The 25,905-nt window shown below is 41.1% G+C and overlaps 1 protein-coding gene across 1 annotated transcript; it reads left to right on the top strand.

The window, feature by feature from the left end:
* The first annotated feature begins 272 nt into the window (after nt 1-272).
* On the top strand, nt 273-12,402 carry SAAL1 (serum amyloid A like 1). The gene is made up of 11 exons (XM_054068776.1): nt 273-430; nt 1,494-1,607; nt 3,421-3,504; nt 4,872-4,951; nt 5,360-5,419; nt 6,050-6,165; nt 7,244-7,427; nt 7,702-7,784; nt 7,927-9,086; nt 9,618-9,710; nt 10,249-12,402. The coding sequence occupies exons 1-9, from the start codon at nt 314-316 to the stop codon at nt 8,160-8,162; spliced, it is 1,074 nt and encodes a 357-aa protein (XP_053924751.1). The 5' UTR covers nt 273-313; the 3' UTR covers nt 8,163-9,086; nt 9,618-9,710; nt 10,249-12,402.
* Nucleotides 12,403-25,905: the final 13,503 nt, after the last annotated feature.

The raw sequence follows: 25,905 nt of genomic DNA, 5'->3' as shown, positions 1-25,905 counted from the left end.
GGGCAAGATTTAGATTAGACATTGGGGAGAAATTCTTCATGAGGCGGGTAGTGAGGCACTGGCACAGGTTGCCCAGGAAAGCTGTGGCTACCCCATCCCTGGAGGTGTTCAAAGCCAGGCTGGATGAGGCCTTGTGCAGCCTGGTCTGGTAGGATGGCCCTGCCCATAGCAGGGGGTGGAACCGGACGATCTCTATGGTCCCTCCCGCCCCGCTGGGCCCCTCTTTGCTCGCCGCCCGGCAGGGGCCGCTGCGGGCGTCGCGGGGCCGCTCTGGCCGCGCCGTCTCGTTGGCGCCGGCGGTGGCGGTGTCGCCATGGACCGCAACCCGTCGCCGCCCTCCAGCGAGGCGGAGGAGGAGGAGGGGGATGCGGTGGGAAGCACGGTGTACAGCAAGCACTGGCTCTTCAGCATCCTCACTCGCCTGATCGAGGTGCGGGGCGGCGCGGGGGGGCGGCGGCCGGCGGGCCATCCTAGAATAGTTTGGGTTGGAAGGGATCTTAAAGATCATCTAGTTCCAACCCGCCTACCATGGGCAGGGACATCCCACTAGATCAGGCTGCCCAAGGCTCCATCCAACGTGTGCCAGTGTCTCACCACTCTCATGGTGAAGAAATTCTTCCTTATATCGAGCCTAAATCTGCCCCTCTCCGGTTTGTACCGGTCCCCCTAGTCCTATCACCATAAGCCTTTATGAATAGCCCCTCCCCAGCTTTCTTGTAGCCCCTTTCAGCTACTGGAAGGTCCCTATAAGATTTCGGAGCTTTCTCTTCTCCAGGCTGAACAAGCCCAACTCTCTCAGCCTGTCCTCGTATGGGAGGTGCTCCAGCCCTCTGAACATCTTTGCAGCCCTCCTCTGGAACCGTTCCAACAGCTCCATATCCTTCTTATGTTGGGGATTCCAGAACTGGACGCAACACTCGTGGTGAGGTCTCACAAGAGAGGAATAGAGGGATAGAATCACCTCACTCAACATGCCGGTCACGCTTCTTTTGATGCAGCCCAGGACATGGTTGGCCTTCTGGGCTGCAAGCACACGTTGCCAGCTCGTGTTGAGCTTCTCATCAACCAGCACCCGAAGTCCTTCTCCGCAGGGCAGCTCTCAATCACATCATCCTCGATCCTGTATTGAAATGAGGGATTTCCCCAGCTCAGGTGTAGGACCTTGCACTTGGCCATGTTGAACCTCAGGAGGTTCTCAGAGGCCCACTTTCCAGCCTGTCCAGGTCCCTCTGGATTATATCCCATCCTTCTGGTGTGGCAACTACACCACTCAGCTTGGTGTCACCTGCAATCTTGCTGAGATTGCACTCAATCTTGCTGCCAGTATCATTGATGAAGATATTAAACCGCACCAGTCCTAATACAGACCCCTGGGTTTCGGGGTTGGCATTTTGGGGTTGGCATTCTGTGTCGTTTGGTGGCATTTGGCGGTGTTTGGCAGTCGCTGCTCACATTCAGCCGCACCCCAGTGCCCCTATCCCATTCTTTCTCAGGTCATCAGCCCCGAGAAGGCGGAGCCTGCTGGGAGCCCCAAGGGGATCCACACGGAGCTGGATGAGGAGATGGAGAATGACATCTGCAAGGTGTGGGACATGTCAATGGATGAGGTACGGATCCATATTCGGAAGGCAGAGCTCGAGGGGCTTCACAGCTGTGGGAGGCTTCTTCCCCACCTCTGTCGCTGTGTGTGTGCAGCCAAAATCCTTCTAGAAGTGGGAGAAGGCACCAGGTTACACAGGCTAGGATGGCTTCCCTGAAACAAAGAAATGGACTCAATGGCAAAATGATTCATATTGAGCAGGTCTTCTTCATTTGCAGCACTGGGGTCGCACTGAGGATTCTCCGCCATGAGGCTGGTTGATTTTACACAGTTTATATTTCTAAAGTTGTTACATATGCAAAATCCTTCTGGAGGTGGGAGAATACACAAAGTTAAACGGGCTTGATTGGCTTCACAATTCCGATGGTGTTGCTCGCCCTCTGGTTTGACTTGCAGTGTATGTAACTGGTGAATTACTGCCTACAGCCACCTGAAAGGAGGTTGTAGTGAGGTGGGTGTTTATTGGTCTCTTCTCCCAAATGATAGGACAAGAGGGAACCATGGGAGGTTCAGACTGGACATTAAGAAAAATTTCTTCACAGAAGGGGTTATCAAGCACTGCCACAGGCTGACCAGGGAGGTGATTGAGTCACCATCCCCGGAGGTATTTAGAAGACAGGTAGACGAAGTGCTTAGGGATATGGTTTAGTAGTAGATGGGTATGGTTGGGCTTAATGATCTTAAAGGTCTTTTTCAACCTAGTGATTCTATGATTCTATGAATTGGCATCAAGCAGGCTCATCGCGGAGGCAGCTTTTTGATATGACTGAGTTCTCTGCGTGCCCTTGGCCCAGCACCATTTTCCAGAGGCAGGTTGCTGTCATGTCCTGGCTGCTGGGCCCCGTTCTGCTGTTTGAGGATGTAAAGCAGAGCTGTGTGTGAATGGCGGTGGAACAAGGTGGTCTGCACAGCCTTCTCCCAGGTGTCTGATGGATTGTGCAGTGCTGTAGCTTAGGGTCAGCTGGCATAAATGGGGCTGTGTTCACACCTGTTGGTTTTCTGTATTATGTGCAAGAGTTGAATAAACCTCAGAGTTGTTGGAAGACAGTACCTTAGCTGTAGCTGAAATTAACTTAGGTGCATAGCCTGTATCTACAGCAGTTTGGTTATGGAGATAATATTGATGCTGTCTCTAAATAGGTGTATTTTCCTCTAGTGATTGTAATGCATCCTGTTAGTAAGTAGTTTTTGCTGATAAACTTTAAACTTTAGCTACAGACTTGCAATGGCAAATTAATGAAACTTCTTTATGTTTTTCTCAACATTCTCAAATGCTGGAACAGATTCATAAGTGACAGATATATCCCTGGCTCCTTGTTTAGATATAGTGAATCAACATGGAAGATGTGTCCTTTACTCCCAATTAAGAAAACTAATTTTGTGTTTTAATGTGGTAAAATGAGGAGGAGATTTCTTCTTTCCTATGCTCTCATCAGGTGCCAATTGTAATCCCTTCCGTTGTTTCTTTTTTGTATGCCTGGGTGCTGTCACTATCAGGATTCAGCAAATACCATATTTTCAGACTTAGCACCTCTGGCCCTCAGTTGAGACAGAGCAGAAGAAACTAAATTTGATCTTTTGGCTCATTGTATAGCAAATCACTGGCATCCTGAATCACCATAGGGTATTGCTGATCTTTTCTCATTGAAAAGCAAAGATGGTGGTGAGGCACATCATTGGGAAAAACTACTGGGAAGTAACTGATCTCTTGTAGTGAGGTCGACATCTCTTTGATCCAGTCCTTGTGCTGTGAGAAAAGATTTGACTTGAGTTTCAAAATTCTAGGAGTCCATTTACTTCTCCATTCACTTTCTCCACAGGATGTCGCTTCATTCCTTCGTGAGTTCAATGCCCCAGATATATTCTTGGGAGTTCTTGCCAAGTCAAAATGCCCTCGCCTTACTGTAAGTATAGGCTGTCAAAAAGCTGTCCTATGTTAATAGACGTGGTAGATAGCTCTGTACACATGTTTGCACATATATTCCTCCTCCTCCCACTGCATGTTTGTATAGGTTAGGGGAACAAGGAGAAAACACAAAATCAAACTTAAAAACACTGCAAAAAAGCGTTTTAAATATAGTCTAATCAGTAAGTATTTCAGTGATGCTGTAGCTGATATGTGTTACTATTGATGAAGGACTAAGTTTATCAAACCTAATTATAAAAAAAACCAGTGAAGATTGGCCTTTTTTTCTTATTACCTTTTTCATGATTACTGAACAGTCATTAATTTGTTTAGTCAGACCTACGAGAATAATGTTAGTGGTTAGGAACTGTTAGACGCCAGTACTTAATGCACTTTTTTTCTTCCTCCTTTGTTTTGGTGTCATTCTTTTTCAGCTTGTATTGCACAGTGCACTACTAGCATTTAGGATTCAACACGGGGTTTTCAAAACTATTCAGTGTTGGTATTAACTATGAAGTTACCAGAAGCTTTACTTCAGGAGATGAGTAGAAACATAAAGGGCTTTGAAAGTACAAGCAAAATTTGGAACTCAGTGCAAATTGGCTGTCTCTGCTAGTTTCTTGAAATAGCATCTGCAGGAATGCCTGCTGTAATTTAGCAGTGGTAAAAGAATGTTAATAAAGAAGATAAACTTCAGTGGTGAGGGTTGATTTCAACTTACAGTTGCTGAAAGTGTTACCTGGGATGTTCTGTGTTAGCATGAGTCACTGCAGGTGTTTCAGAGCTCTCACAGTCCCTGTTATAGAAGTGTACATCCCTTTCGTAATTGTCTAGGCATGAATATCCTAATGAGATGTGCTGCTTTCATGTGGTGCTTTTGGGTTTGGCGTTGGGTTTTTTTGATTTGTTTTTTTAAATCTCTGCCATCAGAAAATGGGCTTTGCTGGAAGCTTGTATTGAGACACCTTTCTTTTGGGAGGAAGTGAATATCTGCAAGGGTCACGCTTTCCTGGGTGATTTTTTGTTCATAGAACACTTCATTGCTTTAGTAGTAGGGATGACAGATTAGCTTCAAAGCAGTATACACAGAATATGCAAGCAAAGTTGATTTAAAGATATATTTGCTTTTATGAACGCCTTAACATCTAAATATCCAAATAGTCTCTGTCAAGTATATTTCAGGTTAGTCTAATAACATCCAGTAGAAAAGTCTGTGTCTCCGACTTCAAACTGGTGAATCATGAGAACTTGGAGATGAAGCTGGAAAGCATCTTTAAACACTCGTTACTTTAGTCTTATGGCGGTGGAAATGAAATTTTCAACTATGTTGCAGTTATTTCATTATATTGTGTTTTGACTTTTCAGGAAATCTGTGTGGGAATATTAGGAAATATGGCCTGTTTTCAAGACATATGCATGTCCATTAGTAAAGATGAGAATCTTGGGTAAGTGTGTATGTGCTTTATACATGCATGAATACTGCTTTTCTGGACTCACAATTGTGAAATGCATATTATAGAAGGAACTAAGTTTGCCTGCTGTGCCTCATCTTTATTCACACCTTTTTGGCTGACCATATTTGAGTGGGAAGTGTTCAGTGAAGGAAAGAAAAAGGATGCAAACTACTATTTTTTTGTTGTTGTCTGTTTTTCATCACCAGTCAAGTTCTTGAATCTTTAATATCTAAATTGGGCAATCTGAACACTGCTAATGCATGAGCAGTCTGGCAAAGCTGATTTTAATCTCACAACATGGCTGCAGCTATGAAATTAAACCTTATTAAAACTTTTTTTTCTTTTTTTAAAAACTAAAATAGGTTTTATTAACTCTTATCTTACATTTTCCCTTTAAAGCCAAATGTTATTGCAACGTTTGTGTGATTCAGACTCTCCAACTCTTCTGGAAACAAGCAGGTGGGACATCTCAGAATTAATGCACTGTTAGAGTAGGAGTGGTTGAGGGAACTGAGGTTGTTTAACCCAGAGAAAAGGAGGCTGAGGGAAGACCTTATCAGTGTCTACAACTCCCTGAAAGGAGTTTGTAGAGGGGTGGGTGCTGTCTCTTCTCCCAAGTGACAGGTGATAGGACAAGGGTGAATGACCTCAAGCTGCACTAGTGGAGGTTCAGATTGGACATTAGGAAAAACTTCTTCACAGAAAGGGTCATCAGGCACTGGCACAGGCTGCCCAGGGACGGTGGAGTCACCATTCCTAGAGGTATTTAAAAGATAGGTAGATGAGATACTTAAGGATATGATTTAGTGGCAGATAGGTATGGTTGGACTTGATCTCAGAGGTCTTTTGCAACCTGGTGATTCTATGATTCTGCTATATTCTGAGGCCTGACAAGAAAATTTACAAGGGAATTCACTATTTTTTCTTCTCATCCTGTCCTTTTATTGGTTTTGCATTGTTCTGGAATCAATTTGCTGTGAGCTAGATTCCTGTTTCTGTCACATCATTGTCATTATTTTGTACTTACACTTGTACAGCTAATGTGAATGAATTGATTTCTAATTTGTTAAATGGGCAATTCTTGTCTAGGTTGTTGTTAACTTGCCTTTCACAGCCTGAGGTGGCCAGTGTCTGGGTTGAGAGAATCCGAGAAAACCCTTCCGTGTATGACTGTGTTTGCTTTATCATGTCCAGCTCTACAAATGGTAAGTTGCCAAAACCAGCTGAGAATTGGTGGGTGGAATTTTTTGACAGAAAAAAAAAAAAGAACTGAAATAATGTAATTTCAAATATTTTCTATTGGAAGCACAGAATTTCTTTAAAATGAAGTAAACTTCATGAATTTAAAGACACCAAAATAAACTTGTCCTGCTTTTGCAGGTTTATAAATATATATAAAACAAAGCAGAATAGCACCCATAGGGGAAGAAGAAAGCTCTGTTGGGGAATCAAAATAAGCCTAATAGGAGAAATTGTTACTTGGTACAGTAGAGTAAAGGACGTAGTCTTCATTCAGGGATATATGTATGTCCTTTTGATCCTTGAAACAAGACCTCATGTAATTTATGTTTTTAAATTAGGTATGTATTTCCCACTTCTAAAACTACTGTACTTGTGGAATGTGAACTAGAGGAATGATAGTTACTCTCAATGGCAGTTGAATGCTGCACAGGCTTTGAGTATACAAATCTCTGTCAGCACTAATTTAGCAAAAAACATGCTAAGCACCTAATATTGGAAATATTTTGAGTAAAATTTACTTTTCACATAAAACTCAATTGTAACAGCAGTTATCATTTGCCTAGGAATCCTAGTAATTTAGCATTTTCCATTTGGTTATTGTTGGTTTTTGTAATGACAATGCTCAGAAATCCTGCTCCGTCCGGTCGAAGTCACAGATCTACTTAAGTAAAATTCAGATTGGCAGATGTAAGGTTAACAGGAAACTATTTAGGGATAAATCTTGTAAAGTTTTACTTTAGAAGCAGAAGTTATGGCTTTCCAGGAGTCTAAAATCTCTGCAGAATAAAGCTCCTGCTTCATAAATAGCACAATAAGATAGAAGATGCCAGTGGGCTTTCCAGCAATCCTTATCAAGCTCTTTACCTGATCTGTGCCACAACAAGGAAATAAACATAGCAACCCTTAGTAGGTTGTGAATGAAACTAATACATTTCAGCACTGAATTTACTCTGAATAATTTTATATATTAGCGTTTTGTGAACTGATTTTTACTCTTTGTATTTTTTCTTGTTGAAATTTATATGTTCTCTATATGTGCAGTTGAATTGCTGGTAAAAGTGGGTGAAGTGGTGGACAAACTCTTTGATCTAGATGAAGAGCTAATGTTAAACTGGATTAAAAATGGCACTTGTCGGTCTGTGGGACCGTCTGTAGAGGATTCCCCTGAAGAACTCCCAGATTTTAAGATTGTGCCTTGTATACTTGAAGCAGCCAAACAAGTCCGGTACGTGAGATTCTTTTTTGGTTTCATGACTGGGTAGACTCCTGACAACCTTGTTAAGGTCTGTGAATATCTTTAGTTCGGTGTGACAGATTTTGACAGACCACTAGAATACATTTTCCTGTACTTATCATTTGAAATGAGTCAGCTAGTTTGTTATCAAAGAGAATGGTAGTGATTGCTGATCGTCTTCTGTGTGTCCAAAACGCACAGAATCTAAACTCAGTAGTCAGATCTTTAATTTGTCTTCATTTTTCTTTTTGTTTGTTTTGTGTAGATCAGATAATCTGGAAGGACTTGATGTTTATATGCATATTTTGCAGCTTCTGACCACGGTGGATGAGGGTATTCAGGCTATTGGTAAGACACTTGAATAGCTGGATATGATGGAAGCACGAATGGCAGTAACTTCTAGATCATCAGATATTTAATGGGGAGAAATATAATTCATGTACTTAGATTAAATTTGTTGGGTTGGTGGGTTCTCTTTTTCTTTCTCAAGTGCAGTCTCCTGATGGAGGAAAAGAGACTTGGAGTCTGCTTTGTGACCTCATTTGCCATGAACTTTGCCAGCCAGATGATCCACCAATCATTGTGCAGGAGCAGAAGACACTACTGGCCTCTATTTTGTCCGTGCTGTCTGCTATGTTTGCTTCACAGACAGAGCAAGAACACACCAAGATGAGGAAAAGCAAGTCATGCTTTTTTATAATTTTACTTTTTATTGTTTTATTTTAATGTTCACAATTAACTTCATATATGTGGTGGGTAATTTATTACTGTTTGCTGGAGATCAGTTCAGAACACAGACTTCAGTTACACATTTGAATACAGCAATATTCTTTACTGGTTACTCTAAAAATCACAGAAGCTCAAAGTTGTACTGGATATCTCTGAAGATATTCTATTCTGCAATAGAATCTACAGATTCTGTTCAGTCTCCATTGAGTAAATTAATGAAAACTGCAGTATTCGTCTTTGCTAAAGTATGAGGGCTCAATAGTAATTTTTTTTTTTGGTAGAGGGAGGTGCTGCACTTGAATCTATCTTTATCACTTGTTACTTTTCAATCCATTGACAAGTCTTCAGAAGTGAGAGCCTGTCTTGGGAATGTGAGTTGGGGTCATCTACAGCAGAAAGGCATTGTGTTGGTTTGATTTATCAGATAGGATTATCTGGATTCAAATTTAACCTATTAGCCTCTCTGAGTTACTACTAGAGATGTTTTCCTTCTCATATTCCTTACCACTGGCATATACTTTTTATAGATGCAGGTTAGCTTGCAGAGAAAAAGGTTTGGGTTTCTTTAAAACTGTCTTTGAGTACCAAAACACAACACTATCAGAATCTACATTCTTATTGCTTTTGTATAAAATCTTGTGGTGTGTTTCAAATTCTAATGCCTTGAATGGATGGGAAATAAAATTGAGTATTAAGTTTCTATTTTCTTGTTACTTTATGCTAGATATGCCCCTGATTGGGAGCTTGATTCGTATCTTACAATACATGGAGGACTGTGGGAAGAGACCTGTTGATAACTCGAAGGAATCTGAACAAGAAGAGACTGGAAAGACTGATATAAGCGAGGAAGATTTCCACTTAAAAATTTTGAAGGATATTTGCTGTGAATTACTTTCCAATATGCTTCAAGAACTGACCAAGGTAAGAATAGACAAAATTCTAGGAGGGATTTCTGCAGGGTAGGTAAGAAAAAAGATGTTGCTATTAATATGGGCATTTTTCTGTGCAAGTGAAGTCGCCTAGTAGAAATCCATTAGAGAATCAACCAAAAGGTGAATAGCAATATGGATGTTAGATGACAGGGACATAGGTTTTCTCAGGAGTGTACCTTTAAGGCCAAGATTCTGTGTGATAAATTCTCTAGGTCTATGTAGCCATTTCTTTTCGATGAAAGGCAGTTTATTTAAGAAAAGTTTACATATCAATATGTAAACTCACTTTCTCAGCTGGACTTTGTTGTGGAAGCATTCAGATTAAGAGACTTGTGATGTGTCAGCTTTCACACATTTTTGTATTAGCTGTGTCTGACATTGTCTGAGAACTATAAGTTCTGGTTGTTTTATATTTTTGAGAATGAAGCACATACTGTAGACACTGTGTGAACAGTTTTGAGTTTGTTCTTTTGACAGCTGTTCATGACATGCTGGTTGTATTTCTCATTTTATTTTCCAGGAAAATACGCTGGAAGGACTACACGAGGGACATTTAAATGAACAGACATGTTCCTGTGCATTTCAGAACCTCTTACCTCTGTATCTTGCATCAGTGAGTATATGACAAGGTGTTTAACATGGCTAAAAAAATGCTAATTGGGTTGCAAGACCTTTCAGAATCAGGTGTAGAAGTAGGACAGAATTGCTCAGATGCGAGTAATATGCCATTCTAGGCAACCTAACTCCCTCTGTCTCTTCTGACTTACTTCAGCTAGAGCTTTGCCTACGTCATCAGCTGATACGAGGGTCAAATTGTGCTGAAATGAATGGATGCCTGCAAGTTTATGGTAGATGTAAACTTGTCCTGTACATTTTTACAGACTAATTATTCCAATTTTTTTTTCATAGGTAGCTTTTCTTTGTGTACTTTTAAACAAGAGTTTGGGGAAGGTTTCTGAAATTGTGCGGTTTAGGAGGAAAGTATATACTGTGGAGCATTTTTCATTATTCTCTGCAGTGGCTGCTGCTGTCTGCTGTTGGTGGGAGGGTACAGGATTGGTAAGACCCCCTGTACCGTGTAGAAGAATTCTGTGTTCCTTGCAAGGCTTTTTTCCTTTTTGCTTGTGTGTACCTTTGTCATTTATTTCCAGGTGGAGAGTTTCCTTGAAGTTCTGCGTGAGGCTGATCAGACACTTGCTGACAATCTAGAAAAGCGTTTCCCAAGCCTGAAGGTTCACAGTCAAGAATGTGCATGAACTATTTCCCTTCTTTGGAATGAGGATTTTTAACTGTTGTCATGATACAGTGTTTCAGAAATAAAGTTTTCAGTAAATGAAGGGCAACTAGGCAACCTCCTTCCCAGCAGATGGCTTTTAAGAAATGTTCCAGGTAGCCCTGATTAACCTAGGGTTAATTGGGTCTGCATGGGGAAGGAAATTACTGTAAATTCACTTTTGCATCTTCCATCGTGTTTGCTCTGGTGATGAGAGACTCTTGATTCCTAGTTGCCTTCCTGCAACGTAGCGTTCTTTGTATAACTCTTGGTTCTGTGCTTTTTGATTTAGTTAAAACCAGCAAAATTAATGAAATGCACTGAGTATTTTTTTAAGATGATTCTGGTTTCTCCCAAGTTGCTGCTGGCAAAAAGAGGATTGATCAATAGGAAATCCCTGACATCCTCTGCCTAAGGACCCTCAAGCACCTCAAGCAGAGTTAAATTATACTTAGTTGTGTGCTTGTTTTTTCGTTTTGAGATTGCGTCAATACCTTGAGCAGTTATTGTAACAGGAATGGTCCATCCTGCTTCAAAATCTCCACGCTTCTTACGCTGATGCTTCTTGTACACTGAAGCTCTGAGTTGTGGCCTCCTGGTTCTGTGTGGCTTAAAGGATTTAGGAATGCGGTTGTGAATGATCTATGCTGCAGCTTCCAACCATAAATGAGTGGAAAACAATTGGTCTTTATTAGGTTTTAAGATTTAAAAGACAGTGGGAACCAGAGCATAGAGAATACCACGTAAAAACATTCCCTGGCTCTCCAGGTTTTTATAGACTAAGTTTTGTGCTGGGCCATGTTTTCTTTGCCCTGAGTTACCTGCAGATATGGTAAAATACAGTATGTGTCTATGTACATAGCTTTTTCATCCAGACATCCAGTTTTCAGAAAAAGTGCAACTTAATCATTCCCAAGGGCTGCCAGCAGCATCTTAGTTGTTGGCAGGGCATTTAGAGTTACAGATATCTGACTTCTGTCACCAAAAAGTATTGCCATGGTTTCTTATCAATTTTTGTATGTTATGTTTATCGGAGAAAACTGGTAACTGTGAATAGGATGGTAGCATTTTTCATACTATTTTGACAGTTTCTGGATATTTTCTTAAACCTATAGATTTGTAATAAAGTTTGTTTAAAAAAAAAAAGACAACAACCTCTGTGCTTTCCTTCATTTTAAGTGTCAAATAAATTCGTTTTCTGAGCCACTGGAAATGTCTGTTATTCTCAAGTATGTAATTTGTAACAGGAAAATTGAACCTCTTCATAATGTCAATGTCCTGTAAAATATGTTGTCCTGTATTGGATAATCACTTTAACTCTCTCTTGCTTTCTTTGCTTAGTCATGATTATGGTCTGGGAGTTAATGTCTCTCTCATCCAGTTGTTAACACTTTTTTGAGCACAGTTTGTCCCAAGATGCATCGTAAGTATCTTTATGATAACCATAGGTAAGAATTATTTCTGTTTTGTGTCTTGAAATTTGTTGCAGTTGTTGAAATCTTGCAGGAGTTTAATGTAATGTACAAAAAAGCAAAGGCAAGATCTGTTTTATTTTATTCCTTCTTCTTCTAAATACACAAGTATCCATTATTGGCTGATTTAATTGTTTAATGTGTACCACTAATTAAAATGAGTAGGTGAGATATATTGTTTCCCTGATACAATTATTGCCTAAGGGGAATGATGTCGAATACCTGTTGTGTTGTAGAAAAAATGACCAATGTCAATAAGTGGGAAACCAGCTGGGTCCCGTCCTCCCACTCTTCTGCAACAGAAACTGTAGAAATGGGTCCATCAGCCCATTCAATTCAAGTATGCTGGGAATCTTTATCCTTGATAAATGTGGTGAAATGGAGACTGATTTCTCCCTTTGCCCCACCAAACAGCTGCTCTCGAGCAGCCTGTGCTGTGTGGGTGGGGGAGCGCTGGCTTTAGGAACAAGAGGCTGGTGTCACATTGAATGCACAGTGAATGTGTAATGCTTTTGGCGTTCAGATGTGGAAGAAACTGGTAGTGAGTGAATGATGTGTTTGAAAATGGTGTGCGTGTATTTCATCGTCTTGCCAGCAGGGATCCCCCTTAGCCTGTGCTTCATGTGCCTTTTTTTTTTTTTTCTTTGGTGGTGATATTTTAGGGGTTTTTTTTGGAGCGGAGGAGGGAGATTATGAGGTGTTAGGTTTTTTTGAAGTTTGTTGTTGTTCCCTTTCCTAGCCATGCTTTGACACTGACTGGCAAACCAGATCTCTCTGGGCTGCCTGACTCGGAATGGATATCTAACTGTACAAGCAAGCAAGCAGCTTTCTTCCAGGCCACACACCTGATTACTTCCATAACATCCTCCTTTAGGGAAAAATGAAAGTACTTGTCAGGGCTTTGTGCAGAGCTCTGAACAAAAAGGGGGTGTCTGAAGCATTGAAGTAAAGTAACAGGAATGTAGTCCTGGTTGGACAGAACTGGATATATATTGGATATATTTTGGCATTCACCTAGAAAACAGAGACAGAAATCAGAGTGGAAGGCCTAATTTAAAATTAGACTGAATAGATCCATGTAAAAATTTCCTTCAAAGATAGATTGCTAGCAGTCTTTTAACTCATGTTTTATGTACGTTTGGTGTCTATCTCTCAGACTAACTGCTTCCTCATGGGCAAAGAAACATAAACCCAGAGAAATTTGGTGTGTGGAGAAAACCCAATTATATTAGAATGCTTCATCTGCTTCTTTGATTGTGTGAGAAGATTATTGCTGCTCTTGATATCCTAATGTTTGCTCAATATTCACGCTATGAACTTGTCCTTTCATGGACTAAACCATCAAATCTAATACGCTGAGAAATTCTTTTGTATACTTTTCCATGTTTAGATCAGTATGTTTTCTTAAATTTCTTTCATTGCATGTCTAGTTCATGTTTTCTTAAAATTGCTATGGTGATTCCTTTTTCTATAAGGTTATGTGCTGTTAGTATTGACCTGCCTTTGACTGTAACTAAGCTGAATGAAAAAAAGAAATTACAATCTTTAAGTCAACCATATTCATAGTTAATGGTATGAAAAGGTATGGATATGTTATTGTTGGGGTTTTTTGTTTTGAAAATCTGTGTTCTTTCCCACTAGCCTTGGACAATTTTGGCTGTTAGAGTTACAAAGGTAGCAGTATCTGTTATCTTTTTTCACTCAAGTTGCTTTTGTTTATAGACCAGAAACTCTTGGTCACAGCAGTTCCTTAGCATATCCTTTATTTTCCCCTCAAATGTTGTTAATTTTTTTCCTTTTAATGCTTGCTGTTTACTTATTTTTTTGTTCTAGATGATGATGAAATCAATGTGCTCTGCCAAACTCAATGAGAAAGGAAGAACCTGCTACACCTGGGGCAAGGACCAGTCTTCCGTAATATACAATTTCTCAGAACTCCTTCATCTGAAGGCAAACAAAAGCAGCGAGCAGCTGTGCGTTTGCTCCCCAGTCACAGCCATACGCATCACTCACGCAGTTAGCATGCCCCTCAGTCGGAGCTGACAAAGCATGCGCTAAGTGAACCCGACATCTCAAGGCTGGTAAAATAAACCAGATTATTCCCAAAAGCTATCAACAGAGGGTTTGCAATGGAAAATACTACTCCTATTCCTCCTTTAGTTTGCCTCCTTGATTCAATTATTTTCCTCTTTTCTACAAAAATGGTTTTGTAATACAAGGAGCTGACATCTGAAATTGGTAAGAGAAAAGGTTTGCTTCTGAGTTGTTATTGTGAAGAAAATTAACAAACCCAGGGAAAAACCACTACGGTTCTGTTTTCATTCTTCCTTCCAGTTCAGGTCTTTGGGAGTTGGCTGCATATCTTAATGATCTCTTGGAAAAGACTGAGAGCTGAATTCTTTTTGAAGACTAATGCAAAAAAAGGATGCTTGAAAAGGTAACAGCAGTAGGGTGCTGTGAAGAGGACTAAGGCAGTGATACTGAAAAAAGAAAAGAGATGAAGAGGGGATACTGGAGAAAGTAAGAAAACAGGAAAAAAACCCGGAAGAATTACGACAAAGGGGATAAATAGCAAGTAAGCGTGATGTTGAAGGAGAGGAGTATTAAATATCAGTAGCAATATTAGCATTCCAGATTTGTCCAGGTGGCATAGCTAGTGTGTAGTCACCTGTCAAAAAGGTGTAATGTTGGTGATGTTTTATATTTTCAGAGCTGAATATCCTTTGTAGTTTCTCCTGATTTCGTGGAAATGAGTAAACTTTGATTAAAATTGGGATTAAAATCCAAGCCTCAGTCTAACACACTCATACATCCCTGGTAGTTTCTTCATACATGTGGAGTAGGAATTGTGACTGACTGGATGTTTGTGCCTATAACAACTGAAGTCCCATGTTGTTGACACTTCCCCTTCATTTATATCCCTTCATCCAATTTCCAAGGAAACCTTAGAAAGCAAATGCAGCTTGATATTCTGTGCTGCAATGGTGGCAGTTATTTATTCTGTGCTTCAGGTTATGCAAACTTCATTTTAATTTCGCAGTGAGCTTGTATCAATATTATTTTTGTTGTCATGCACATAATTTTTGGTAACAGCCCTGTTTAAAGAAGTTGTAACTTTAACAAGCCATCTGTTAACCTTATGTAGGAAGGAAACACTTTTGTCAGTTACTTTAATGAAATCACAAAAATCATTTCCTGGTCTCCAGTTGTAGACCAGTCATCCTATCTTCTGTCAATAGGAGGATATTGAAACATACAGGAATATACATGCACGCTTTTATCCTGACATGCAATACAGACACAGTGTTGTGTTTAGTGCAGCAAATTGTAATTAGCCAGTGATGTCAGAAGGTGTTATTTTCCATTAAAAATTCTGTGTAGTGCACAAACTCTTTTATTCAACATCAAGGAGTTTCCTAATTAATCAGGTTGGAAGGCTGGGCAGAAGAACCATGGGAAGATGTTTTTAGGTTATGCTATCCTGACTGGTAAAGATTTTGATTTCATGACGTAAGAGAGTAGAAAGGAAGGAGAAACACTTCAGCTTAGGAGGGAATAAACAAAACTGCAAAATAAGTCGGTTTGTCATTTGGGATGAGGCCACTAAAATGGCTGAATGGAAGGAGGAGAAATAGTGGATAGCAAAGGCTGGAATAATGAATGGTAAAAAACATGGGAGAGCAAGGAAGGACTCCAGCTTTGTGAGCTCTTTAGATGGAAGACATTTCTGAGGGGATAAAAAGAAACATGGGAAATTGCCTATGAGCTGCCGCAGAAGTCTTTGAGAGACCTAAATGTTTTACACTGTGCAATGGGAGCTCTTTATGTGGGAAAGTCCCAAGCCAAATAGAAGGAAAGAGTAGTCCTTTTCCTCCTCTTGGAGAGGCTTTGGCAACTCCTAAAAGGAGGTGAGAGATAGATGCAGAAGGTGCTGGCATGAAGTTGCTCTGGATTGGGATTGGAGTTGCCCGGTGTGGTTCCTGCGCAGTGCATGTGTTTACAGGTACAAGGGACAAACCCAGCAAGAGCAGCCAGGTGTAGCCCTGAGAGGCAAACTTCTTGCAGCCTTCCTGTTTCTCCAGCCTTTCAGGACACTAGAACTGGTGGATAAGGACACCATCCAGCAATGTGGTGGGGCAGGATCTGATGAGTGTATCTCACTCATGCTCTTCTCTCTTGACCAGTGCATTCAGTGATAAACTTAATGATCAGAATCAGCTCTTTTATTACAATGGTATCACTAACTTTAACCAATAGATCTGGATTCAACCCTCAACATGGAACTGTTGAAAATAATCACAGCCCTTGTCCTCAGCTGTCATCTTTTGCATTAGAGGAGCTCTTAATACTGCAGTACCCTCTGTCAAGTAGGCTTAGTTTTGGTCCTCGGTGTAAAAGCTGGGTGTGCTTTCTTGGAAGAACCTGCTGAATATGACACAGCATGATGTGGTTGCCCATATAGCGTAAAGGAACTAATGTCATGATTTAATTAACCACTCGTTCTGCTGATCTCAGAGTTTACTCAGACTTGAAAGAAGTAAACTTAATGAAATTAAACAAAGGTTTTTCCTTCACACACACACGCACACACTGGGCCATTTTTCCTCCTTCTGAGAGAGAACAAAAAGCTTATGAATAACAGGTGCAGGCTTTGTTGTTCTTGTTATTGTTGACCTGTTGCAGGAGACAGATTATGTGCAGGTGTGGTGCATGCGTGGCATCAGAGGAGGAGGGCACATTGGGGTTTAAAATTATATTTTTAATTTGTTAGGTTGGCAAAAAGATAAAGCTGTAAAGGTTTTGGTATAGCCTGTTGAAGGTCAAGATGATTTTGGCAAAAAGTGATAATGTTCGAGTTGAAGTCTTATCAAAGCAGAAAAAAACAGATAAAAGAGGTTTGAAATCAGTTCTCAGCTTATCCAAAGGCTCTTTGTATTTAACCACTTTAAGCCAGGTAACCCCTTGGTGCCTTGTGATGCGATTCAGCAGCAGATCTGGATCAAGTGTTTTCCCCCAGCCAGAACCGACGGCCTGTTCAGTTGTCCTGCTCAGTTGTATGCCTGTGTGTTTTTGAGAGCGTAGTCACAAATTTACAGTGGTTTCTTTGTCTGGCCATGGGTGGAGATCGTTGTGTAAAAGCTCATCCTTGTCCAATGTGGGCTTCCTGCCTCCTCTCAAATGGAGCTCTTAGGCCTGCCCTCTTTAACACCACATCTTCATTTCTATCCTGGTGCTTGTGCTGGTGAGGTTTATGGAGGGAGATGTAATCACAGGAAAGACAGTTCTCTTATATTCTAATACATGCAATTAAGTCACTTGTTTGCCATTGGAAATGATGTAGCATGTGTCTATGAGATGTCATTCATGGTGCTATGCCCAATTTACCAGCAAATCTCTGATAACTAGTTTTACCATGGATTTTTCAGGTGAAGTTGCACCTCCCTATCAGGAAATTCATTATAGACTGTATTTTCTTATTTGTTTGTAGTAATAAGGTAAGAGAAAATGAGTACGTGAAAAAACTTAATAAAAGCAATAAATACCAGATCTGTTTAATCCCCTTGTTCCTCTGGAGTGGTTCTCCCATCAACTAAAACCAAAGTTGATTAAACACAATTTGTTCTTTACTAGTGATAGGACAGGGGCAACGGGTATAAACTGAAGAGGGGCAGATTTAGACTAGACACAAGGAGGAATTTCTTCACCATGAGAGTGGTGAGGCACTGGCACAGGTTGCCCAGGGAAGTTTTGGATGCCCCATCCCTGGAGGTGTTCAAGGTCAGGTTGGATGGGGCCATGGGCAGCGTGGTCTAATGGGATGTCCCTGCCCATGGCAGGGGGGTTGGAACTAGATGATATTTAAGGTCCCTTCCAACCCAAACTATTCTATGATACCGTGATTCTATGATTATATGAAAAGCAAATTTAAAAATACACTAATATTTTGTTCAAGTAGTTTGCCAGTTATTAAAAATGAATTTGACTGCTCTAAAATCAACTTCTTTTCCATCTTTTCTTTCTAAAAGCTAGTACTCTCTTTTCCCATCCACAATTCTTTTTATTCCTAGAAGCATCAGGAAAAGATGGGAGGTGTAGTGCTAGTTTATAAAGATACTGTTGTGAATTGCACCAAGCTCTGCTTGCACAAACACGTCTTCATTAAATCTTCATTCACCTGTTCTGGTCTAGACTTGTATCTTCTTGTTAGATTCAGTAATGTGTCTGCTCACAGTTTACTACTCTAGTCTCTTATCCATTATCCTGCTTACTGTTTAGCTAATGCTTTTAGCCTTCAATATTCTTATAATGCTATATTTCTCCAAAAAAAATGTTGCACCAAGTGTTACTGAAAGCCAAGCCCTCTAATCAGGCAAATGAAACTCATTAGTGTTATGTTTCAAGGATCCTTTCTTTGATGAAAACTAATTAATTTTGCCCTATTGCAAAATTTTCCTAACTATAAAGGGAGCTAAAATCTAATAAGATAAAAGAAACTTAGAGGGGAAAAAAACATCTGACATGAGAACACAGCAAGATGAACAGCTTTTGCTAATCTTGGAAATGATGTTGTGCTTTACAGCGCTGAGGATGAACATTTTACAATTGCCGGTGTGTTTGAAGTCCCTGCTGTGAATCGATGGGTTTATATTGCTTGCTGGTTTTCACCTTTACAGCAGAAAGTAACTGTGATTTAATTTACCTTGTTCATGCTGACCACTGGTCAGTGCTAGTGCCCAGATCAGAATCTGCCCTCAGCAGTCTCTTTTGCTGTATGAACACCAGGACTTAAGTGGATGAGGAGGTCTCTAAGTCTGCAAACCGATAACGGTCCTCCAAGCTCATTTCGCTTGGAAACATGGATGAATATAACAGGTTGACTAGGAACAAAAGATCTAGGCACACCTTCTGTTTCAGAAAGGCTGATCGGTTACAGCAAGGAGGTGAAAAGGATAGAGAAAACTTGCAGCCCCAATGTCTTCCATTGTTGTTTGGACCTTAGAGTTTGTTCTTAATTTCCCTTAATTGACCTTGCTATTTTTAAGGTGTGTAAAATCCATTGAATGCAGACTTTCTGCACCTTATATTCAAGAAATCTAATGTTGGATAAACTTCCTAAATGAATTTGGATATGGTAGAGGCTGGTGAGTGGCACAGGCTTGTGGTAAGGCTGTGTTGTCAAAGTGCTTGAAGAGCTCTCATTGTCTTTTCTGAGCGGATCAAAGTCTGCTGAACCCCGTTCTGAGCTGTGCTTACTCATATCATTAGCAAGTACAAAGCTTTCTCCTTTGTTAGCTTGTTCCACCTCACTTTGAATGCAAACTATGCTCCCGTTATGCTAATTAGGCCAACAGGCTGAGGTTAACAAACCCTCAGTCACTTCTCTTATCAGCAGGCTTATTTATGCATTTGCTTTGTTTATGCCTGTGATGTAGAAGAACTGGATAATTCTTGAGGTTTTTGAACAGAAATGATAATGTACTAAAAATAGTGCTAACAGGGTGGTTCCTCAGTGGACGGAGTCCACTTCTACTACATTTTCTAGTTAAGGGATTAATAAAGTATTTGGACCCTGTCAGGAGTAATCCCTGGTTTTGGAACCTCCTCTCTACAACCTCCTTTCAGGTAGTTGTAGAGAGCAATAAGGTCTCCCCTCAGCCTCCTCTTCTCCAGGCTAAACAACCCCAGCTCTCTCAGCCGCTCCTGGTAAGACTTGTTCTCCAGCCCCTTCACCAGTTCTGTTGCGCTTCTCTGGACACGCTCCAGAGCCTCAACATCCTTCTTGTGGTGAGGGGCCCAGAACTGAACACAGTACTCAAGGTGTGGTCTCACCAGTGCAGAGTACAGAGGGAGAATCACCTTCCTGGACCTGCTGGTCACGCCGTTTCTGATACAAGCCAAGATGTCATTGGCCTTCTTGGCCACCTGGGCACACTGCTGGCTCATGTTCGGTCAGCTGTCAACCAACACCCCTAGGCCCTTCTCCTCCAGGCAGCTTTCTAGCCTGACTTCTCCTAATCTGTAGCACTGCACAGGATTGTTGTACTTCAAGTGCAGGACCCGGCATTTGGCTTTGTTAAACCTTGTTAAAATTTGTAAGACTCAGGCCATGCTAACGGAAATGCAGTATTTTCTCAGCCTCCGTAAGCTGTGCTGTGTTTCCAGGCAGTATGTAGACAATTTGTCAAGCTTTCTGCTTGGCTTTCCCCACCCCTGGTTGGTGGTTGTCACTGGACTAAATCCTGTTTGTTGTAGTAATGAGGGCAATTTTTCCTGACTCGTGCAGGCCCAGAGCTCTGTTGCTCCCTGCGGATCTAACTTGAGGTGACTTTGACTTGGCCAACAAGCACTTAAGGAGAAACGAAAGAAAAAATTGTAATTGGCAATTCTGCACCCACAGACTCCAGAGTAGTTAAAGCAAAGAACTCTCAGGATTTTGGTTCCCAGTCAGACAACAGTTTTGTTTGAGATGTCTGAATTTGTTCTAACACATTGGCTGGTTAAAACAAATCAGAGCATGTTTTTTCCCTTGCTCCAGCAGTCACTTAACTAACCTTCTGTAAAAAGCTTACAAAGATGTTGTTAGGAAAAACTACATTTTGTTTGCCCAGAGCAGCATGTGACTCATGTCACTCATCATTTTAGTTAGCTTTTATGAAAAGAAAAATACTACCTGCCTCAGATGAAAGGGCTAATATTATTTCTTTAAACAGTCCAGAGCAAATATACAAATAGTGAATGGTCTGTTGGCTAGATGTGCTTCAGTAGGTTTACACAACATCTCTGGCTTTTCAAAATAAGCGTGCTTAGAGGCTATTGATACTACAGCTGCCTGAATCATGCTGAGTAGGTAATTTGCCTGACAGGGTCTTGCACTTTTCATTGGGAAAAGATCTTCATAAATGTTTTCAAAATCATGTAATTTAAATTCCTTTTTTCTTTTATTGCTTTTTAACTGCTTATGAATCAAATGCTTTAAATATTCAGTAACATGGAGACTTCATTGATTGCTAAACCACCCTCATAGGGATGTGGTTGTCTTCCCAGTAGCTGAGTTATTGCACTGAGTCTTCTAGAGGTTTCTTGGGGGTTGTTCTAAGTACAGTGCATGACACTGTCGTAACCTCATACTGGTGAAAGGTTGGATGAGTTGCCCTGGGAAATGTTTGTTGGAAGAAGGGTGGTTCACAGAAGAAGGGGGCAAATGGAATAATTCCTTCTTGAAAGCCAGTGGTTTCAGATCCATACATTTTTAGAAAATCTGAAAAACTTTTGGATTTGGAGCTGTTAAACACCCAGTATTCAAGTAAGTTACCTAAAACACAATGATGTGTTAGCTCCTTTAAGAGAGAGAAGTCAAAGTTCAGGAGAATGAAGATGTAGAAAGTGAATGAGTGCTAGTACTTAGGTGTTGTTACAATCAATGCTTTATAGATATTAAAAGTCTGTAGTTGCATTCTCAGAGCAGCAGTATTTCAGGCATCAGTACATTAGGGCATCCATAAAATGCAAGTAGAATATGAAGAAGATCTGTAAGACTAAACTGGAAAACAAATTGTTTCAAAGGACTGCATGATGTTTATCTTCACTCTTCCCTGCAACTTCCACAGGGCTTGCCTAAGTGCCATACTTAAAGGCATAGTTTTTCTGCAGCAGTTAATTAACAGAAAGGCAGAGGGCTGTGATTAGAATTTGCAGCGGTCTATTCTGGAGAAGGTAATTATGATTACAGCAGACTTAATACTAAGTCCTATTAAACCTGTTTTGTTCAGGGATTTAACACCTCATTCTTTTTTTTCTGGAAAAGCTTCAAGTGGCCGCATTACCTCAGGCAAAAGCTTCAGGTTGGAAAGGCAGATGGCTGGGTGGAATGAAGTCCAAGGGATGGCTGAAGAGGTTTATGTCCCTGAAGTCACATGTTGGAATTAGCTCATTGGAGATTACAACACTTTCTCCTACTACACTGGGAGAAGGAGTAAATCAGGCTGATGACCTTGACAGGATTAAGAAGACTTTAAGGCTGACTGACTCTCTCCTTCAGTCTTGTGTTTGGGTAGATAATCTTATCTTTCAGCAGAAGATTAATTTCACTGTAGATCATTCCAAACCTGGCTTGCTATGGTTCTTGCCTCATCAGTTGTGGTCAGTTGAATGAAATCACCCTCTGATTCTGTCTCTCACCCAGCTCCAAAGCACTTGGGAACCCCTGTACTACATTGATTTTTCTTATCTCTGTCTTTTTTTTTTTTTTCCTACACTACCTTCCTCAAAGTGTTGGTGGCTATAAGACTTGTGCTGTGTTTTGAAAGATGTGTCAGGTTAGTTGAGTCCCTGCATGTTTTACCTGTGACCATGGAGAGCAAACTTCCCCAGGCTGGGAGCAAGAAGAGATGTGGGACAGAAGGTTTGTGTTGTTCTGTTTCACAGGCAGCGAAAAGAGGAGTCCTTTTGCTGTGTTGCACAGGAAGGGGAAGATCTGGAAGTGTGACAGTTTGTTTTTAATTCTTTTCAGTTGAAAAATTTCCAGAGTGTTTACCTACAAATGTGTACACGCAGTGCTAGCACTGCTGCCTGGTTGCAAGCTCTGCTGTCAAGTTCCTGCTTTGAAGAATAAAACAGCCCCCCTCGAACAAGAAAAGTCACCTCAAAGTTAACAGCTGGGAAGCAACTGAGTAGAGTTGTGGCCTATTCTGGAGCCACTCAATGTTCTGGAGCTACTCTGGCAAAGGGCTCAGAAAACACAGGACTACTCAGTCTGATCTACTCTCTCACTTGGATCTGGAGGCTGCTGAGAAGAAGAGGATTCATTTAATGAGGAGTTATGAGGAAATACTGTAATTGAAAGGCAGCTCTTCACGGTGAGTGCTATCACAGTTGCTCTGTGCCGATGCAAGAGGATTTGCAGCAGCTGCACATGGCAAAGCACTGCCTTGCAAAACATGCGATCAACTTGACCCACTTTAGAGCAGGGTCAGACCTGAACTTGATCCTCAGGTGCTGATTATCTGTCTGGAGGGCTTTATATGAGAGGCTATATGTGAGAAATCTCCTGTGGGCTTTAAAAAAAAATTACTGTATTGCTTTATCTTTCATGAGATAAGGAGAGCCCTATTTCATTACAGTGTCGATGTCCAATGTCATCTCTTTGTCCTTGACAACCTCTTCCCACCTCAGAGTCTGTTTAGATTCTGATGTCCGCCTGGAAACTTTTGTTTTCCCCCTGCCTCAGTGTTCCTGTAAACCAACTCTGTGACAATTAAGGCATTTTCTAGGTCAGTCTTTACCTGTGCTGCCTCCTTCCAGGATGAGCAGAGCAGCACCTGTGCACGTTGCTGTGCTGTTTGCACTGAACTCCAAACCTGACTGCTAGTAGTTTGGCTGAGCCATGTTGCTCTTTCCTGTGATGAGGGGCCAAAGATGCTGTTCTTAAATGGCTGCATATGCTGCCAGCTTTGGGGCAAGGTAGAAGTGTCCTGCTATCTTGTGAAAACCCAAAGGAGCAGTTGTACTCTTGACAGAGCGAAGGTTTTCTGAAACCTTGCAAACTTAAAACTGTGAAGGTTCAGCTTTAACATGAAACTTGAAAAACAGTTCTCCTGTAAAACCATCTGCATATTCACAGGAGCTGGAAACCCTGAGTGGAGAGGAGCTGAGCACAGTCCAGTGAGCACCCAGTGAAAACAGGCTGTAATCAAGTCAGTTCATGCTTTGTAGTTCTGCTCTTTCAGACTACAGGGCATTGGCTGTGGTGAACAAGCCCTTCTTACTAACCGGTGAATTAGCTTTAATAAGGTCCCCAAAATTCCGGGCACCCCAGTTACGTCTTCATGTAATTAATTAATTTCATATTAGGTTACACTTCCTTGGCTGTTACTGTGCTGCCTGCATTGTATCAGCGCTTAAAGGCCAAGCTGGCTGCAGGCTCCAGGGGGTTAGGTGTGAGGAGAGAGATGACCATTGTCCCAGAAAGCTCCTGCTCAAATTGGAGATGACAAGGCAAGGATGGGAAGTAGGGATGCTCCTGTCTGTTTATCAGACGGGGGCCTTGGAGGTAGGGCATGCCCTTAAATCTGGCATAGCTGGCAGCTCTGCTAATATCGCCACCATGGCTCTTGTGTGTCCTGAAGCTTATGTGCTTCTGCTGAGCTCAGCTTCATCAACTTGTGTCTTGGTGTGTCCACCCCCGAGACTTTCCTGTGCCTTTTCCTGTGCTTTGTGTCTTCAGGATGCATAGATGCCAATGAAACCACTTCTGTTGTCTCCTGCGGAGAGAGGCTCCAAAGTGGGTTTTCAGAAGTGCCTGGGTGACTGACTCTTCACTGAGCATCTTTACAGGTTTGGGCTGTAGGGTAGGATATCCACGCCCCTTAACACTAGAATAATTCACATACATATTCACCAAGAACAGACTGGTTTTCCTTGTGTGTCTTGTGAAAGTTCACAGTCTTTGAAGGAGAGTGAAAGGTAGATCCGAGTAAAAGTGAAAAAAAATTAAAACACTTGATTCACAGTTCGTCGCCTGCATGCAGCTCTCTCCTGATGCATGAGGAAACATAAATGGGAATTGCATTTTGTGTTTTCTTTCAAAATTTATCAAGGATGAGCACAATGTTTTGACAGAAAAGAGGACAGGGGAATTTCAGCCTGGCTGCTATCAGGAATTACTGGAAACCCAGCCTGAGCTCGGATTTCCAAATGAAGATTATTACCTGCAATGGAAGAGCTTCTAGAGGCCTACCTAGTGAGTAATTCCAAAAATATCATATACAGAATGACATGCTAGTTCTTATTATTTCTGCATCTGAGCTAGGGAAAATTGACAGATCAGTCATATTCTATTATAAATATATTTTAGTGCCCATGTTTACAGATTCATTGTTAATATCAGTCACTCATTAGCTTAAGATTCTGGGTAATGATACTACAAATTGTTTGGTTTTTGAGTCAGCTTGTTTGATGGGGAGACCTATTCTGCAAGAAGGAAGTGAAATATCTGTGGTAGAGCTGAGACATACAGTGAATAAATATTGCATTTTCTTTATGAAGGGAAAATTGAAGCAATCGATCACAAAACATATCCCATTAGAAAACTGGAACAAACGGGTATTTCCAGCTACAGCATGATTTACAGTTGTGCTCTTTCAATCCTATGCTGTGTCTGAAGGGCAGAGCTAGTCAACTTCAGTCCTCTTAGAAACAGGACTTGTTTGGAGTTCAGTGTCTTCTAGGAAGATGGAAGATACCATCGTCATTGGAGATGTGGGTGCAAGTGTGACTGGGTCTGCCTTGATTAGATGGTTGCCTGCCTGTTGTCTTCATCGGTATAATTTATCATTTGCGTTACCTCAGTGTCAGAGATCTAGCTGGAACCAAAGTTTCAATACTTGAGGTGCTGAAGGGAAAAACACTGCAGATTTTCCAGACACTTGAGTAAATTATGGTAAAACTAGTCATTGCTGCTTTTGAGCATTTCCTTGAAAGGTAGGTTGTAAGGAATGTAACAGAAGACCAGAATCTCTGGTTTCGGACAGCCTCATGCCCAACACAAACCAACCAGTTTCTCCTCCCCCATACTTCCAAGAGCTTCCAAGGGATTATGTTCCCAGAGAGCATTTTGGCTTTTCCTGCTGTGCACCATAAATCCCCTTATATTAATGTTTTTGCCAAATGACCGGAAAGGAGACAGTGAGAACTAGAGTCTAAAAGCCATTATAGGTTCTAAAATATAAGCATATGTCTAGGTCTAAACAGAAAATAAATGACACTATGTATAAGATGTGAAAATATATACTTTCCCGCTAATAGAAATGTACTTAATTCATCCTGTATGTGCGGGACTTTTTTTAGAAAAGAATATACTGTGATATATTTTCACAGCAACAAATGCACTGTTATTTTTACTGAAGAAATGCATATATCTACGTGCTGCGTTTCGCTTAGAGACTTCAACCTGCACTATGTGCCTTTGCAGCTAAAGCTTTGCGAAGCATTTAGGAGAGCTCTTTGTCTGGGCCACTGATTCTCCCCATAGCTAAAGCATTGCCTTGCAGGCAACTCTGCTGATT

Source organism: Cuculus canorus, chromosome 5 (assembly GCF_017976375.1).
Source record: "Cuculus canorus isolate bCucCan1 chromosome 5, bCucCan1.pri, whole genome shotgun sequence".
Taxonomy (NCBI): domain Eukaryota; kingdom Metazoa; phylum Chordata; class Aves; order Cuculiformes; family Cuculidae; genus Cuculus; species Cuculus canorus.
The sequence above is the reverse complement of the archived record's forward strand: the minus strand, read 5'-3'. Positions and strand labels throughout refer to the sequence as shown.